The 19205-nt window shown below is 52.9% G+C and overlaps 1 protein-coding gene across 4 annotated transcripts in view; it reads right to left on the minus strand.

Moving 5' to 3' along the window:
• Nucleotides 1–2087: 2087 nt before the first annotated feature.
• The window catches only part of ZNF362 (zinc finger protein 362), a 39695-nt gene continuing 22577 nt past the window's right edge, over nucleotides 2088–19205 (minus strand). For 3 of the 4 annotated variants that reach the window (XM_037061507.1, XM_037061509.1, XM_037061510.1), the window contains 4 exons: nucleotides 18742–18966; nucleotides 7215–7293; nucleotides 6934–7092; nucleotides 2088–3879 (listed from right to left, as the gene is read on the minus strand). In XM_037061507.1, the coding sequence (XP_036917402.1) occupies nucleotides 3763–3879; nucleotides 6934–7092; nucleotides 7215–7293; nucleotides 18742–18966 (580 nt within the window). In that variant the 3' untranslated portion in view covers nucleotides 2088–3762. The other variant, XM_037061508.1, reaches the window with a different exon arrangement.

A 19205-nucleotide genomic window follows, 5' to 3' on the forward strand; every position in this document is an offset into this window, starting at 1 on the left:
AAACGACGTTTCTTCTCCCTCTCCCAGCCTGCCCCTTCTCCAGCAGGTCCATGGAGTCACAGCTGCATTTACTGGGTACTTACTCTAAGTTCTCCGCACAGTCCTGAGCATTAGACATGTATCCATGCATTTAATCCTCACATCCTCCCTGTAAACCGGTGACTATTATATCCCCCATTTTAAGCATGAGAAAATCAGCACAGAAGGATTAAGTACCTGCCCAAGGTTACACCACCAGCAACCCAATTCACTGATGTGAGAACAAGCAGGAAATTAAACCTGGCCAGAAGGTAAGAGACTGAAAGCTGGGAGTCAAGGTGCCACTGAATCTTGGTGTCCTCTGGCCATCACTGTTGCGCTCTGCCTGCTGCGTCCTCCTTCCCACGTCTGGCCCCACACAGCCACCCAACCCCTAGTCCACAGGGTTTGCCCGTGCAGGTGCCCACCGTCTCCTGACTCGTTCTTAATTCATGGAATGGAGGAACTGATTGAAGAGTCCGCCAGGGGTGTGCTGGTAAATGTTTATAGCCACTGGCTCTGAGGAAGAGCCCCAATGTGCAGGGATTTACGCCAGCATGTGAATCCCACCATGGTGGGTCTCCAGCTCTCACCGAGTGCAGAGTTCAGAAGAGGCGTGCACAGCCCACTCCCCAGGCCACTGCTGCCAGCACAGCAGGTCTTTGAGTGATGCTTCGGCCCATGTCACTGCCATGCAATGCTGATGAGAATGCAGTGTGAGCTAAACTTGTTTTTCTGTCGGTTAGTCTCTAGTCAAAGTGGTTGTTTCACTTAAAGTCACAGAACCTAGCACGATGTTAAGTGAGAACTTCACTGTACACACCACAGGCACCACCGGGGCCACTGGTCCAGGAATCAAATTGCTGAGTCAGGTGGCCACCCCTGGCCCATCAGTTGTGCCTGGGATAGAGCCACGTGACGGAAGATGGCCAGAGCCCACCCCCCTTACCACACAGGCTGTGGGAGGTCAGTTTCAGAGAGAAAGGTGAGAGTCCTTCAGACGTGTTCTTGGCTGCTCATCCATGGCCCCTTCCAACAGTAACACATCCTGGTGTCCTCCGGGGAGATGGTCTTCAGATGCGGGTTTCACCTTCTGTTCCAGGCGCAGAGCACGGGCACTAGGCCCAAGCCGATCACGGACCTTCTGGTCACAGTGACAGCTTCAGGGATGGTGCCTAACCCCGTGCAAACCAGAAAGACCCGAGTGGGCTTTTGCTGGGACTTCTGGGAGAGACAGAGGCTTGACTGCTGGGAACCTGGGGGCCTTGAGGCTGGAGCTGCGGACTCCACAGAAGCCGTAGGAGGGTGAAGCTGACTGGGGACAAAGCCAAGTGGCGGTGCAAGGCATTGAGCCCTGAAGCTGACCTGACCCTGCAATGTCATTAAGCCAATAAATCCTCATTTGCATTGAGCTTTCTACACCTCGTAGCCACGAGTCTCCCACAGAGTCTCCCACACATAAGGACTTCGAAGGCTGGGAGGAGTTCCCAACGGTGAACCCATAGTGACTCATGACTAAGTCACTCTACCCCTCCCATACTGCCCCGCACGGGGTCAACCTTGATAAACTTTGAGTGAATTAATTTCTGCCTGCATCTCTCTCCTAAGCAATCAAAACATTGACCTCAGTGGGGTAAACACATGCGAAGGGGACTTCTTGGTCCCTCAATCACAGGAATAGCTTCCACAAGTCAGGGCATCCATGATGGTCCCCCAAAGAGGGGCGGGGCAACTGGATGCAGCTGCCCTTCCGGGAGAGGGGGCACTGATCCTCCCTGGTGGAGCCCACGTGTCTGAAAAGGCTTCCGAATCAGGCAGACCTGGGCTAAATGTATGTCCCTTAACTGCATCACGATCTTCAGCGAAATACCTCTCTTGGTTTGCTGCCCACTTCATAGGGGGCTGGGAGGACCCCAGGCACTCAGCTGGGCAGCTGGAGTGAGACCAGCCCACAGGGAGCTGCCCTTCCCCTTCCTGCCTGAGTCTGGGGGCGGGGGAGGGGACAGGAGCAGTGGAAAGGCGCCCCCCAGCGCTGCCCTCACACAGAGCACACCACAGACCACCGCCACCCGGGTGCAGGTACAGTTTATTCTTCACAACAGAGAAATACAAAGAGCAGAGGGTTTGGAATTCCTTTGTGTCTTGCCCCCTTTAGTGTTTTCCCCCACATTTGATTTTTTTTTTACTCCCCACCCCTTTTCTTAAATATAATGCAACCTTCTTTCCTGAAGCATTGAGGGGCGCCTGCACTCACTCCCTGCCACCCAGATGCAGACTGAGAAGCCAACAGACTGTTTTCTCTTTTTTAATAAGGTAACTAGTTCTAAATACGGTGGCCTGCAGGTCCCGCAGAAAAAGCAAAGGGTGTTGACAGTATGTATAACAGCGTATTTACAGGGTAGTAACATGCGGACAAAAGCTACAATACTGAGTATCAGACGACGCAAGTCAAACAAAGGGGTGGGGGTGGGGGCAGAGAACCCCGTGGGAAAAGAAACCCCAGGAAACGTTAAACTGGTAAATCAATGGTGAGTTAAGGCTTAAAAAGTGTATAAAAATAACACAGTTAATATTCAAAACGGAACTCCAGATACAGAATATATAGATGAGTTTCTGTCTAGTTTTCTTTTTTCTTTTTTCCCGGGGGAGGGAGGGGGCTTCTCCGGGCTCTGTACATGGTTCCTATATACACGGACACGCATGGCTTTCAGATTGGGGTGTGTCTGGGGGGGCTGAGGGCAGGGGCTGCTCCTGGGGACCCTCCTTTCTGAGGATCCCTGCCCTGCCCAGGGGCCTAGGGCCTGGGCTGGCGGGGGGGGGGGGTCCCCCCTCCATGGCAGGGAAGACAAATAACCCCTCCCTGGGAAGTGCCCCATCTGGAGGGAATTACGGAGGGGGGTCCTAGTCCCAGACCCACTCCCTCCCCATCCCCTGGCCCACAGTCTGGGACAGCAGGAGAGGTAGGCAATAGGTTTCCTGGCCAGCACCGAGGTAGACTGGGGTGGTCTGAAGGGCAGCAGGGGGCCAGGTCTTACCCAGCCCACCCCCACCCCATTTCCCTGGGCCGGCGCCCAGCCCAGCCCAATGCTGCACCCTTTGGTCCTTCGGATCTCCGGGCAGTCCCTCTCTCGTTTCGCCTCCTGAAGCCTGGGTAGCTGCTGCCTCCCTCTGGTCAGTGTTGCCCAGGGTGCAGCTCAGGCCTCCAGCTGGGCACCCAGGGTGAGTGGCTCACTCTAGCTGCCTCCTGCCCCTCCCAGTAGGGGTCCCCTTTGCAGTCCAGAAACCCAGGCCCAAGCCTTCCCTCCAGACTAAGGCCATGGCAAGAGAAGTTCCCACGCTGCCCTCTGGTTCTCTGTGTCCATCTGTCCGACTCTTTTCATTTCTCGGTCTTAGCAGCACCAACTTCTTGGCCAATAAATATCTTTTTTGTTATTTCCAAAACAAACTAAAAAAAATAATAAAACAGTGAAGCAAGTGAAGGGTGGGGGAGGAAAAGAAAACCCAATAGAGAGGTTCAAAGTGCTCTGAGATTGTCTTTGGATGCCACCAAACAGTCCAGAATCTTGCAGTTGGCCTGGCCACCCCCGGAGCTAGACCGGGCAGGGCTTCTGCGGCCCAGGCTTTCTGGAAGGTCAGGAAGGTCATGAGAGAGCTCGGCTGTTCCTGGAGGGCCCTGGAGGGGGGCGGGGCCTGGTGCTGCCTGGGTCTGTGTCTGCCAGTGGGCAGGGCGGTGCCTGGGTCGGCTCAGATGAGGGAAATTCGCACCGGGATGCCGGGGGACTCCGTCCTCTGGGGCGAGTGATGGCTCACCAGATGCTCCACCACCGTGTGTTTGGACATGTGCTTCATCAGGTAGGTCTCCTGTGGGCGCGGGTGAGATTCAGAACGTAAAACTAACAGAAGGCGGCAAGCGAGGCAGAAGAGGCTGCAGTTCCCCCAAGTGGCCACTGGAGGGCTCCTTGGCAGGTGGGCCAGCTAAGTGAGGGACCACAGCTGTGGGGGACAGATGGGCATCTATCTATCTACGTGGGTTCTAGGGATGCTGCATGGCAGGCCTGGGGGCTGGCTCACTGATCAGGGTCTGAGCCCATGGCGTGTTGGCTGTCGAGCCAGCAGGTCAGGATCGCCCCTCAGCCATGCCCACCCTCCGCAGGGCCAGGCCAGCTGCCATTTACTGGCTGGCTGGTGCTCCCAGTGAAGGTGGAGCAGCAGGCCTGGATTTGAGCCTAGTTCTGGACAAGTCATCTCACCCCTCCAAGCCTCAGCTTCCTCCTCTGCAAGCAGGAATGGGACAGAAACAATCTCGAAGCAGTGCTAGGGTGATGTGGATAAAGCTCTTAGTATGCAGTAAGAGTTGAGGGACCCCAGACTCTGTACCCCCACATTCTGTCCTCCCTGGGAGAGAAGTGGGGCCTCATCTGATTGGTGACTTTGGAAGCATAAACTGGGCATGCTCAGCTTGATCCTTTTAGCGCCCCCCACAGGCTCTGCTAAATCTGACCTGAGGCACCCAAGAATGGGTGGGCAAGGTGACCCAAGGCTCACCTGCAGGCCCACGGGCCCTCACACTAGGGTGCAGGGTGGTGCTCTGGTTCCCACCTGCCACTTGTTGGCCTCATGCCTCAATGTGCTCAGAATCCGGCAGAGGAAGCCCTCAAATGTGGTGGCCACATGCTATCAAATGGCATCAGAGGGAAGCAATCAGCAAAGTCCACACTACAGAACTAGTCTTCATGAATAAATTGCACAGGAAAAAGAAGGCGGGGGGGGGGCGCCCACAGATTAAAAGATGCACTGACCCGGTGCGGCGCAGAAATCTTATTTAGATCTTGATTAACTACTGAAAGTCTACGTAAATAGAATTACGGCATTCATGGGACAAACGAAATGTGAATGCCGACCGGGTTGTTTGATGACATTAAGGACTTCGAGTGAATTATTTTATTCTATTATAAAAGTATCGCGCATATGGTTTAAAGAGGACTTACATTTAGACACACTATGTGAAAATTTTAAGATAAAACAATATTTTGCTGGTTTTACTTCAGAAAACAGAAACAGGGATGAAGCAGGATTGATGGGTGGTTCTGGGGACTGACGGGAACATGAGGGTTCACTGTTCTGAAATGTTTCTTTTACGTATTAAAGTGGTTTCAAAACCAATGCATTAAAATGTTTTTTAAGGTAACTTCGTGTTCTATCTGGTCTATTCAGGCCCAGTTCAGGGTGGGGGCCCCAGGCCAGCGAGTGCTGACCAGCTTTGCCCTCCAACTTCAGAGAGATCCCCTCAGGACACCACAGGTGTGAGTGCCACGGCTCCTCCTCTAAGCGTAGGGGTGTGGAGGGCAGTCAAGAGATTGTAGCTGGACCTGACTGAAGGTCAGGTGGCCAGGGCTCCTCAGTTTCTGGGGCCCCCACATAGATCCTTGGGGCCCTGGTTTCTGCGGGTTCTGTCCTTGTGGCCTCTCAACTCTCCTCTGCCTTTTAAACTCCAGGGAAGGGTGAACGCTATGTACTCAGCACTCAGCAAACTGCAGCCCTGGCTGGCAGCTCACCTGGGCTCTGCTGGGAACCGTGCCTGCAATCCTTGTACCCCCTCCAGCCACAGTGACCACTCAAAAATACCCTCCCAGACAGTCCCCTCCCAACGGCCTCCCATCCCTGCTCACAGGCCCCACAGCCCCCATGGGGCCTAATTTTCTTTCAGTTCCTGGAAGACACCAAGTTGGTTCTACCTCAGGGGTTTGCACTTGCTGTTCCCCTGCATGAAAATGTTTCTCCCTTCCTCCTCTTCCTCACCTGGCCCACTGTCCCTCAAGGCTTCGTCTAAATGTCACTTCCTCAGACAGCCTACCGGGATCCATCCCTCTTTCCCAGCTCCGCTGTGTCCTCCCGGCTGCTGTCTTTCAAAACCCATTTTCCTTCATAGCAGTGGTTCTCCATCAGGGGCGACTTTGCTCCCCCAGACATCTGTCAAAGTCTGGAAGCATCCTGACTGTCACAACTTGGGGAGGGGACTGCTAGTGGGCAGAGGTCAAAATCGGTGCTATAAAGCACAGGACAGCTCCCCGGGGAACTGGCACCTGCCCACACGCAGACATGGGCCAAGGCTGGGAAGCCCTGCCTGGAGCAATTACCACAGTTTGCCTTTACATATTTACTTGCGTGGCTACTTGTTTACTATGCCTCCAACCTTCCTGGAGGCCGAGGATCTCTGTCTGGTTGGCCCTCCAGAGTGCTGGCACAGCATTCGGTAAACACTGGGTGGGTCAACTCTGCCAGCCAGCAGCCCTGTGAGTTAAGAACTGCCGCCTCCTCCGCGGACAGATGAGGAAACAGGCTCAGTGATCTCTATCTGGGTGCACTCGGGGTCTGTTACCCAGAATATTTGATTAGGCAGAAGCACACACACGGGTGACGCACGTGGACTCCCTCTCCTGAGTTCTGAAAGGCCCTTGTTTAGAGAAAGTCAAACCCAGGGACAGGGGCTGGATGCAATGACCTTTCTAGCACCGTTGAGACCTTTCCTGAGACCTGAGGGTGGCTCTGGGCAAAGTCACTGTGCCACCTTGTGGCCATGAGGGGAGCTGCAGCTTCCCCAGAGGAGGAAGGCCTTTCTCCGGGCCCAACTCGGGAAAGCAGGGTACTGAGCCCTTCTCCACCGCCTGGAGCCTCCGGGGCCCAGAGGGGGCCACGCCTCCGAACCCCAAAGGCCGCCAGGGGGCTCAGAGCTTGGCCGGGGGCGGCCTAGAAGAGAACCGGGAAGCAGCAGCCCTGGCTCCAGCGCTCATTGTGATCTTAAGGAGTCACTTCCCCTCTCAGGGCCTCAGTTTTCTTGTCTGGAAAATGGACTCAGTAGGGATCCGAGGAGAAGGCGGTGGCGGCGGAAGCTGAGGGCCGGGGAGAGGCACTCACCGAGGTGTAGGCCCGCCCGCACATGCTGCAGCAGTAGGCCTTGGCGTGCTTGATGGCGTGGGCGGACAGGTGGATCTGCAGGGAGGCGGAGTCCGAGTAGGCGCGGTAGCAGTTGGGGCATTTGTAGGGCTTGTCCTTGTTGTGCTGACGCTGGTGAGACTGCAGAGGCATAGGAGGGAGTCAGGGGCCAGCACCTGCCCCCAGCCCTACCCACTCCATATGCTCACTTTTCGTGAAGGCAGCTGTTGCAGCTGCTGGGCCGGAAGCAGGCGGCCACTCACCTGGAGGTTGGAGAGCTGAGTGAAAGCCTTTTCACAGCCAGGATGCGGGCACTTGTAGGGTCTGTCTCCTGTGTGGATTCTGCAACAGGCAGCCCAGTGAGGTGGGGTCCCTGACACACACCCCTAGGCCAGCTCCAGCCCCCCAACCCTGGCTGTCCTGCACCACACCTCTGGCCCCCCAAGCCTCCCAGGCTCCACTGCATACTCTCCCCAGGTGAGCCCCAGGTGAGAAGTGGACCCTCCAAAGGCCACCCCCTCTCTTTTTCTCTCACCTCTCAAGTCCGGTCTGTGACTAAAGCCCCCCTGCTCCCCAGGGTCCCTGCTGACCCAACCTTTGGCCAGCACCCACTCAGAGGCCTGGCCCAGACCTCCAGCTAAGCACAGAGAGCTTGCTTCGACTGCAGTCTGCCCTCTTCTTAAAGACCCACCTGCAGACCACCCACTGAAACAGGCAGAGACTCACAGCTTTGCCAGGACCTTCCCTGCCCACTGGCCTCTTTCCCCCAGAAAAAGAAGCCATCTCCCTCTGGTTGGCCCCCAATTTCTCTTTCCTGGTACCTCTCCCATCAGGCACATGTCTATATGGCTATGTGGTCACCCCAGCTACTGAGAATGCAGGAGAGGGTGGCCCTGAAGCTTGGCCCCTCTGTGTCCTTCCCGTGAGTCCCTTCTGTCCCCCCCATTTCTGGGTTCTTGTCCTGGCTCCACTACTTACTAGCTGGGTGACCTTGGGCAAATCACTGAGTCTCAGTTTCCTCATCTGATATAAAATATAGCCCCTCCCTCACCGGGCCTCGTGAAGATGGATTGGACAACACATATAAGGGCTTAGCCAGGTATCTGGCACAAGTGAGCACTCAATTAACACTTGTACTAATATTATCCATTCATTTACCATCAGGTACCTGAGTGGCAGGCACCATGCTATGTACTTGGAATGTCTCCGTGAACAAAACAGACAAACCCATTGCCTTGTGGAAAAATCAGCACAACGTAAGTCACATGTGGGAGGAAAGAAGTGCAGTGAGAACGAGGCGAGGGGACCGTGAGTGCTGGGGGGTGGAGGGGGCATTTAAAATACGGTAGCTAGGGTGAGCCTCATCAAGAAGCTGACTTTGGAGCAGTGACTTGAAGGCCGATGGCTGTGTTTTCAGTTCAAGTTCAGCCAGGTGAGCATGGAGGTGGATGGGATGAGGTGCGTCCGCCCATGGGGATCAAGGGCCCGGCACTCACAGATGAGAGGCCCTCCCTGCTCTCCACACTCGAGCCTTCTCATAACACCCTGGATTTGTCTTTAATCATCTGTTCTCGCAAAACCTCTGTGCCAGCCAGGCGGGGAGTGAAATGATGCTGAGCCTGAACCTCGTTTGCCTACTTTGCAGATGAGCTTTAGGTGGAAGGAGAATCCAGCTCGGGTTGCGGGCTGTTGGCTCCTTCCCCTAATTCCCAGCCCACCTTGCTGCCTGGGTTTGCTCTGCCCATCAACACTCATCAAACAAACTGAGGCCCCTCTGGCCAGACCCCGTGCTGGATGGGCTTGAATAAGGGACCTTCTCTGCCTTCAATCAGCCCATGACACAGACTGCCCACTACCAGCACCAGTGGAGTCCTAACTCCTTGGTCACTCAAGGCCCTTTGCTGTGAGGTCTGGCCTCAGCCCCCTGCTCCTAAGCGCCTACATCCTGGTCAGAGAACTTCTCACCTGGCATCCCTGTCTCACTGATGCCGCTGCTGGCCGCCCCTATGTCCTGGCTGCATCCTCAGCAGGGGATGCTGCCCCTCTGGTCCTCTCGATTAGACTGGGACCCGAAAGGCAGCGACAGCCCGGTGTCAGGTGTGAGGCCAAGTGGAGCTGGGCTGGCCCGGTTCTGCAAACCCCTATTCTGCCCACACACTGCCGGGTGTCACATGTTTGGGGACATTAACCCAGGCTACTTACTGCACTCGGTCTCTACCATGGAAGGACCTTAAGGGTCATCTGGACTGGCTCCGCCTGATGCCAGGGTCCCCGCCATTTCACCCTGCCCTCACTCCGCTCCAGGGCTGTGCGAGTCCCCCAGCTAGCGGTCCGGTGGCAGAGGGAACTGGGGGACAGGGGCTGGCTTTGCTTTAAACCCCACAGTCCCTACCCGAGTCCTGCCTCTCCCTTGCCCCGAGGCTTCAGCCCCACAGGCTTCGCTTGCATTCAAACTTCCTCCCTACCTCCAGTGCTTTACCCAGGCTGTTCCCTCTTCCACAAACACTGTTCCCTCAGCTAATACCTGCTAACACCCATACTCCTGTTCTCAGTATAAAAGCGCTTTATTCGGGGCAGCCCTCCCCGACCCCCCCAACCAGCCCGGCCCCACAGCCCACCCCTCTGTGCTGTCCCTTTCCAGTCCCTGACTTCTTGGTTGCCTCCTGAGAGCAAGAGTCCCCTTTGCCACCCCCCACTCCAGGGCCTGGCAGAGGCTCAGCAGAGAGCAGGCACCAGACGCAGCCTGTCCAGAAAGTATCCGGCCATGCGCTGTGCACATAAGACCTTTCTTGAAAAAGATACCAGACACAAGAAACACTGTACGTAGGACACTGACACCTCAGTCCCTTCACACCAGGCACCTACGGACCTCACACAGCTCTCCCAGCATCTCCTCCACTGTTTAAAACACTCTGCAAAGTCTTTTGTTGGACTCACCATCAGCTGCCCTGTTGTATTTCCCTGAATCTCATTGATGGTCTGAAACCTCTTCCCTTTCAAAGGTGACTTTAGTTTGGGGAAAAGCCAGAAGTCGCAAGGTGCCACATCTGGGCTGTAGGGGGACTGAGTCACCTGGGTGACCTGATGTTGTGCAAAAAAACTCTGCACGGAACACAATGCGTGGACAGGCACGTTGTCGTAATGAAGCTGCCAATAGCCAGCTGCCCAAAGCTGTGGCCGTTTTTGTCACGTTGCACCTCTCAGCTGATGAAGGTCACGGAGGCAGTGCTCCTTATTAACTGTGGGTCTGGAGGGCAGAGTCAAGATGGACAACGCCTCCCCAATCAGGAAACACAGTTCACATGGTCTTGATCTTGCTGCGACTCTGCCACCCCTTCTTTGGTGTGGAGAACCAGGTGACTTCCATCGAGACGACTGGGCCTTGGTTGCCAGATTCATCTCCGGTTATGACCATCTGGAGGAAACCTCATTCACTGGTATCGGTTTGAATCAAGTCATTGGCACCTGCAGCACGATGTTCCTTCTGCTCTGGTGGCAGAAGCCGCAGAACGAATTTTGCCATGACACGTGTCATGCCAACATCCTGCTTCAAAATCTCGGACACGGTCGTTTTGGAATCCCCAGACCAGCTCCTAGTTCCCACACTGTCGGCTGCCGATCTTTACTGATTGCAGCCCATACGTGTTCGACATTCTCAGGTGTTCTTGTCACAGGCCTTCCAGAACGTGGGTCACTTCAACAATTCTCGAGCATCTGAAGCATTTGTGCCACACTTGTATTTGCTGCACTCACTGTATCGTCCCTGAAAGCCTTCTGAATCATCGAATAGTTTCCACGGAGGAATGTTCAAGCTCAACACAAGATCTGACGCAGATCCATTGCTCTGTTCACTCAGTCACTTTGAATGCAACAGCCACACAGTACACATGCTCACTCCATGGCATCTACCGCCCCCATGGACTACTACAGTGAAGTCGACATTGTTCACACATGCGCATTCCAGTCCACTCTCCTTGGCTGCCAGGATGCCGTGCAAACTGTTCTCATTACAGTAACAATGGCCGGACTTCTTCTGGACAGACCTCACATAGTCACTGACTGAATGAAGGGAAATCAGTTCTTTCTCTGAAGTCAGTCACTGACAAGAGTAATATGCTCACTGTATTCAACACCCATTCCTCAGGTGTATTTCACAGGTGTTTATTGACCAACTAATCGATGGTCCTCTGGGGACCCAACCAAGAACCTCTTGACCAGGAAAGTCCCCATACGGCACAGGTGGCAAACCCAAGGCCCAAGCCCGAATCCGGCCCTCCACCTGGTTTTATCTGGCCCGGCACCTGGTTTCTACCTGGCGGCAGTGCCGAGCTCTCACTTAACTGTTAAGGAGTAGTTACATTGATACAGTCCTAAAGTTACATTCAGCCCTTTTGAAGGCAACCACGAGGCTGAAGAGGCCCCCGGTGACAATGAGTTTGACACCCCTGCCGTAGGGCCTCCTGCCCGGATCCCCAGCCTCTCCCCGTCCCCTCTGACTGCCACAAAGCAGCGGCACAGGGATCTGACCTCGTCACGTCCCTGCCTGCCTTCCTCTGCTCTCTCTCCTCTTTCCAGGACAGACCAACCCCCTGCTCCAGCATTCAAGGCCTCAGTTTCTGAAGCCTCTCCCTCTGCCCCTGCTCTCCCCAGGGGGGTATCTTACCAACAACCCCACAAGGGCGGACACACTCCCCAGCAAACCTCTGAGCCTGTGCTCATGCTATTCCCCCTGCCAGGAACACCCTTCCCTTCTCTTACTAGGGAGGGCTATGGGCCCTTCAATATCCGACCCAGCTGATCCTCCCCAACCTCTACCACGTACTTCCCCCTCGTGGGAGCTTCCACATCCACCAGCCCCTCAGGTTGTGGTGGAAGTTCTCTGGGACAGAGCCTGCCTCCGACCGCTGATCTGTCCCTGTGCGTGGCACCCAGCACTGGGCTGGCTCAGAAGGAGCTTCATCCAACTGTTGGGCAAATGAAGGACCAGGCTGCCTGTTCTCACTCATAACTGGCCCCAAAGTTCTTCAGTCCCTGAGTTTCAAGTCAGGGCCAAACCTTCGATTCCAATGCCAGACCCTCTCTTTGTAGGGCACCTGCCCACTAAAGGAGTGCCCGGCACTGGCTCTCTCTCACCTGTGGTGATGGAGAGCTCAGCGCCAACTCCAGTCACAGGTGTCGTGGCAAAGCGGAGCTGAAATGGGTGCCCCTCGACTTCCCTTGCGGCCCCACCGCCCCAGCCCCATCCTGGGTTGCAAAACTCGCTCTGCTCGTGCCTGGTGTGTCCGCCCCCACCTGAGCTGCTTCCACAGCCCGACATCCCTACCCCTTCTTCCCTCCAAGGACTGGGCTGCTCCTCGGAGCTCTGGGCTGGGCGCGAATCTCCTCTTAGCTGGGTGACCTTTGGCCAGTGACTCCGCCTCCCTGAGCTTCCTCGTCTCGAAACAGGGATGATGACTAGGACCAGGAAGACTGGAAGAATACTTATATAAAGGGTGTTCGTAAAATACTTTTGTAGTGCTCGTTTTCAACATGTCCATTTTTATGGAAGGCAAACAACAAAAGGCAAATTGTTCAATGTTTAAATACAGTTATTAAGTTATTATTAAACTCATTCGTTTTCACGTATATTTTACTTCCCAGGTAATACATGGCACACTATTTGGGACGGCTTCAGCCCTGTCGTGATTTGTAACCGAAACAGCGGCGGCAACAGTGAAAGTTAACCTTCCTCAGCCCTTCATTCATCACCTGATGAATTCATCAACCTTCCCTGTCCGTGGCACTTCTCAGAGCCGTGATGTCTTACCAGGAAACACAAACTCACACTGTGCCGGGGCGTTACGGGCACCTTGTGCGTGAACACCTGCACCGAGCCAGGCCCAGAGGGGCTTTCTGACGAGGACTATGGGGGTGAGGAATGGGGGGGCAAAAGTGGGTTTACGGTTGTTCACGTGGAATGTAGTACAATGATTAGTACATGATAATGCGAGAATGAGCTATGTCTATTATTGGTATGAAAATAATAGAATAATACATAATAATGCAAGAATAAACTGCCGTGCGCACTCACAACTGCAAACCTACCTTTGTCCCCCCGTGACTGTGGTGACGTTGTGACTGTTACCACCGTCGGACTTGGGACAACAAAGCGACAGCTGCCCCCCTCACAAACTACCGCTACACAAGCACAAAACATCACACGGCCGGGAAAAGGGAGAAAGACACAAACATGTGCAGCCTGAACAAATAAACTGAGAGTCACTCTGCACAGCATGAGTACATCCAAAGTAAAACACAAAGTCTCCTCGGTACCTAATGTTCTCCCTGCCCACTGACTGCACAGGGATATCTGATCGTACAAGCTGCTAAGTGCTGGAGACCCCTGCCATATGGATTTTTACCCTGAACAGACTTGCTACAAAATCGTTTACTGTCTCTTTAAATGCACATGGTAGTTCTCATTTGCTGAACTGAACCCCCCCCCCCCCCAGACAGGCCTTCTGCAACAGTCTATACCTATGCTTTTCTTACAGAGGGAGGTCCCACCAAGATGTGTCCGTGTCCCCAGTGTCACTAAACCGCATCAGCCCGCGAGTGCTCCCAAGCGCATCTTTCTCAACAAGCAGAGAGAGGCTTCTCCACCTGTTCTAACTGCACTTCCATTGCGGGACCAGGGCTGNTAAACTGCCGTGCGCACTCACAACTGCAAACCTACCTTTGTCCCACCCTGTGACTGTGGTGACGCTGTGACTGTTACCACCGTCGGACTTGGGACAATAAAGCGACAGCTGCCCCCCTCACAAACTACCGCTACACAAGCACAAAACATCACACGGCCGGGAAAAGGGGGAAAGACACAAACCTGTGCAGCCTGAACAAATAAACTGAGAGTCACTCTGCACAGCATGAGTGCATCCAAAGTAAAACACAAAGTCTCCTCGGTACCTAATGTTCTCCCTGCCCACTGACTGCACGGGGATATCTGATCGTACAAGCTGCTAAGTGCCGGAGACCCCTGCCATATGGATTTTTACCCTGAACAGACTTGCTACAAAATCGTTTACTGTCTCTTTAAATGCACATGGTAGTTCTCATTTGCTGAACTGAACCCCCCCCCCCCCCAGACAGGCCTTCTGCAACAGTCTATACCTATGCTTTTCTTACAGAGGGAGGTCCCACCAAGATGTGTCCGTGTCCCCAGTGTCACTAAACCGCATCAGCCCGCGAGTGCTCCCAAGCGCATCTTTCTCAACAAGCAGAGAGAGGCTTCTCCACCTGTTCTAACTGCACTTCCATTGCGGGACCAGGGCTGGCTTGGCTTTGGACACAACCTTCTTCTCCTATTCCCCTCACGATCAGCAATAACATTGGGAAGATGGGTTTGATTAGATGCCCGGGGTTATTAGGTTCTCTATCAAGGGGGGAAAAACAGGAATGGCAGAAAACAGGGAACCTGAAATCTGGTCGCTTCTTTACATTTGGCTTTATTTGTTCAAAGGATTCGGGGACTAGTGGGCATTTGAGTCCCCAGCCTTTGTCACCGGGTGAGGACACACCGGTTTAATTATATGTGCTACTGCCTAGTGACTAATTATTTGTCCCTAAAGGTCGTTACAACCTTCATGTTGCTTGTTTGGCTTTTCACCATTAAGAACTCAAATCAGCCCTGGCCGGGTGGCTCAGCTTGCTGGAGCATCATCCCGTACACCGGAAAGGTTGGGGGTTTGATCCCCAGTTGGGGCAAATGCGGGAGGCAGCCGACGGAAGTTTCTCACATGGATGTCTCTCTCTCTCTCTTCCCCGACTTCTTCTCCCTCCCTCTCCCTCTAAAATTCATAAGCATATCCTCAGGTGAGGATTTTAAAAAAACACCTCAAATCTCTCTCTCTCTCTCTCACTCTCTCACACACACACACACACACACACACACACACACACGAGTTGTGCCCTGAGGAATGGAAAGCAATGGCCCGTCAAGGAACGTTCTGATGAAATACTCTCCTTCGGGGCCTGTTCATTTCTTGTTGCTTGCTTTGTTGCGGTCTCAAGTAACATTTGTAAGCAAAAGTCCACTTCTGAAAAAACGAGGATTCTTAGCAACTACCACTGCTGACTCCTGTGTGCCTCTCCCACTGCACTGACACCCCTTTCCTGCCCGGCCGACTCTGCGCTGCCGCCTTCCTCAAACCCAGAACAGCAACGCGGCCAAGGGGTCTTTCACGCCCAGAGACTCCTGGCGTGTCCAGATGGCCGCGGGGCGACACTGGAGGGCTCCTCCTGCGCTTTATGAAAAGAGGGGCGATCCAAAGAAATCAGGTGTGTCTTCAAGTCTCCGTATTTTCAATCAGCAGAACACTAGAGTGAGGGCTATCCTAGGGCGTTCCCCGCACATGGAAGTTGGCAAAGCAAGAGAGAGCTGAACCTCTGAGTTAATTTTATGAATGTGTAATTATATATAATTTATATAAATATTAAATAGAGTAATAGCACATATAATATAATCCTATACCATAATATAATTATACATATACACCATATAATTATTATAGTATAAATATATTTATATAGTTGTATATTTTTTAAGATGGAGAAAAAACCCAACCACTTCTCATATACAGAGGCCTCCACACTAAGTATCAACAGAAAGGTTACCTTAAAAACATTTTTTTCTAACTTTAACTACACTTACCAATTAGTGCCAATCAGAACAGACTGTTTATGAGATAGAAGAAAAGACCCTAAAGATGGGGATCGGTGTCCTTGCCGCCCATGTTTTTAACCTGAAAAACTGACCACCTGTTCCATCTTTTTTTCTAAGTATTAATTTTAGGTAAACTTTATTTTATTATTTTTAAAGACTTTATTTATTCATTTTTATAGAGAGGGGAAGAGGAGAAAGAAAGGGAGAGAAATACCAATGTGTGGTTGGCTCTCGTGCGCCCCCTACTGGGGGACCTGGACCACAACCCAGGCATGTGCCCTGACTGGGAATCAAACTGGTGACCCTTTGGTTCACAGCCCCTTCTGTAAACCAAAGCCCCTTCGGTGCTCAACCCACTGAGCTACTCCACCCAAGCACCTGTGATATCTTAATAGAGGACTCCATTCTCCTCCGTTCTGATATTGCTGGTTATTATAACAAATAGGCCAGAGTCCTTTAACTAGCCACAGGTCTGCCTTTCCCCCTAGCACTTGCCTAAAGGCCTCCACTTGGAGCTGTGGGTCTGAAATCGAGTCTTCGAGCGAGGAGAGCCTCACCATCTCCACGACCAGACGCTGCTCCAGGGCAAGGTGGGATCCAGGAGTCTTGAGTTCAGAAGAAAACAACTTTTCAAAGCAGACTAACGGCCCCAGATCAGTGGAACAGGAATTATGACCTTGCATTGGATGGAAGTGATTAAATTCTAATGTTATTTTCTAAAGGGCATATGAGAAACATCCCTTTTTTCCCTGATTTATCTCTAATCCTCAATTTAGGCGGCTGTAATTGTACACACTGGAATAAAATATTCCTCAAATGGAATTCCAACTAACCCTTCAGAATTCTGGAGGGGAAACCCTATAAAAATTTAATATAGATAGACACTAATGAACAACCAGGGAAATTTAAAAATGATGGTTCTACTGAAAACCACACAGGTAACTGGCCCTGTCTACAATGCCACTCAGAACAACGACCAGAAAACGGTCCACGTGCCTTCACTGAGACCCTTCTCTTCTTCTGATCGTTACCGGTTCTGGAATTAGGTTCCATAAGAATCTGTCCTCCTTCCTAATAGGATATAACTGGGTAAATCAAATTTGTAACCATGACTATGCCAGAAATGTCACATTTAAGACACATTCCATGTAATTGGGCATGACAAGCCTGATAGGAAGAAATGAGGACTGGACTTTACGGGGTGGGGGGCCTCTCCAGGCCTCCAGGAAACCGGGCTGCACCTGCTCCCTGGCTGTGGAGGGCAGGTGTTCGGGTTGTAGAGTCATCCCTGCTAGCCCGGGAAACCAGCGACCTCGGGACACTCCAAAAAGGCAGCGCCCTACTATTCCAGGTTGCAGGGGCGGCCCTGACAGGAGGGAAGTGGATGGTTTAGGTTCCTGACTTCAGACAGTGAGAACGTTTTACACACACACACACACACACACACACACACACATTAAAATTATGACCCCAGGGGCTTTACAGAGTCCCCTGACAGAAGTTAACTCTCAAACCCTAGCATCATGTGCTCTAATTTTTTTTAAATATTTTATTTATTTATCTTTAGAGGGGAAGGGAAGGAGAGAGGAAGAGAAACATCAATGTATGGTTGCTTCTTATGCATCCCCTGCTGGGAACTGGCCCCTGCCGGGAACTGGCCTGCAACCCAGGAATGTGCCCTGACTGGGACTCGAACGGAGATTGTCTGGTTCACACGCCCATGCTCAATCCACTGAGCTACACCAGCCAGGGCTCATGTGCTCTAATTTTAATAACACAACCGGCAGACTTGCTTAACCAACACCTAATTACATATACCTCCATGTACACAAAACTGGCCAACTTAAAAAAAAATCAAAGTAACGACCACAGTCAGAAAATTGCTGAAACAACTCACGGGGTCAAACCCGCAGCAGGGGACACAGGAGGGAGCGAGGAAAGCGGCCGACTCGGGGCCGTCTGGCCACTCATCTCTCTCCGTCCAACCTACACACCTTGCCCCCAAGTCTGGGAAACAGACTGATAAGGCGCACAGAGGTGGCGGAGACACATGCACACATGATGACAACCAAACAAAGAAAATACGAGGTCCCTCTGTCTGGCATTTGTCCCTAGAACAGAGGAAACCTTGGGCGCTTTCTGTAAGTCACAAACTCCGCGGCAATAATAACTTTATCCCTGACCTCCATTGTGCTGAGACTGGCGAACACACAGCAAAGCTTATAGATACCATCAGCCTGGGAGAAAAGTGCTATGAACCGTGATCTTGGTAAACTTGGGTTTGGTTCTTTAAATTTCCATGGTATTTTTATTTGGCAAGCCAGGCTTTTTGATGTCTGTACTCCCCTGCAAAAACTTTTCACTCCTTAACACATTCTAATCTCTGAGTCTCCCTTCCAAAACTGGCCTGCAATGTAAACCCCCTCAGGAGGCAGGGATTTTGTCTGTTTTGCTCACAGCTGTATTTCTAGCACCAAGAACCACATCTAGTTTATAGAAGAGGCTTTGTAATTATTTGTTAAATGGCCTTATGAGAGCTAGTTCCATTTATCCCACAAATATTAGACAAATGTGTAAAAGCTTGTGGCACACCCTGGGTGTGGAAATGGAAGAGACGGAGCCCTGGCCTGCAAGAACCCCCAACATATTACGGATGGTGGGCAAATAGCCAGGCAAGTACAAGACAGCCTACTACTGCTGTGGTGGGAAGGCACAGGGCCTGTGGAACCAGCTCAGGGAGGCCCCAGAGGACTTCCTGGAGGAAGCTGGACTGAGAGATGGATAGGAGAGGGCCAGGGAAACAGGGTAGAAGAAGGGAGGGGTTCAGGTAGAGGATATAGCATGAGCCAAGACCTGCAACTGAGAAGCAATGGGAAGGATGGTGCAGGAGTGTGAGCTGAGGTCAGCGAGGTCCACGAAGGCCACACCATAAAAGGCCTCGAATGCCAAGCAAAGAAATTTTGTCTTGACCCTGAGGGCCATGGGCACCCAGAGAAGGTTGCGGGCCCTCCTTGTAGCAGGTCTGTGCACGGGCACAGGTGCTGAGCTGGAACAGGCTGCAGCACGTCAGCACCGAGCAGGCCACTCACCTGGTGTGCTGCTGGAGGTGGGAGAGCTGTCGGAAGGACTTATCACAGTAGGAGCAGTGGTAGGGCTTGACGCCCAGGTGGATGCGCAGGTGCTGGGCCAGGTAGGAGGCGTTGGCAAAGGACTTGGAGCAGTGCGGGCACTTGTGGGGCTTGGCCTCTGTGTGCGACTTGGAGTGGATCTGCATCTCGGACTTGGTGAAAAAGGTCAGCGGGCAGACCTTACACCTGTGGGGCAAGAGGCAGGTTCACACCTGGGAAGACCCCTGCACCCCCTGCCTGTACAGCTCAGGGGGGACCTTCTGCATCAGAGACCACGCATCCGAGACCACACATCAGGGACAGAGCTTTCCTGTGAGGAGTCCCCAGGGCACGCTCAGGCCCTAGACAACCTGCAACCTGGAGGAGAAAGCCCCTCCACCTGGGGGCACATTTCCAGCAGCAGGGGGAGCAGGTTGACCCCTCAC

The sequence above is a fragment of the Sturnira hondurensis genome, unplaced genomic scaffold (genome assembly GCF_014824575.4).
Source record: "Sturnira hondurensis isolate 20B ecotype Veracruz unplaced genomic scaffold, ASM1482457v3 Scaffold0013381, whole genome shotgun sequence".
Lineage (NCBI taxonomy): Eukaryota > Metazoa > Chordata > Mammalia > Chiroptera > Phyllostomidae > Sturnira > Sturnira hondurensis.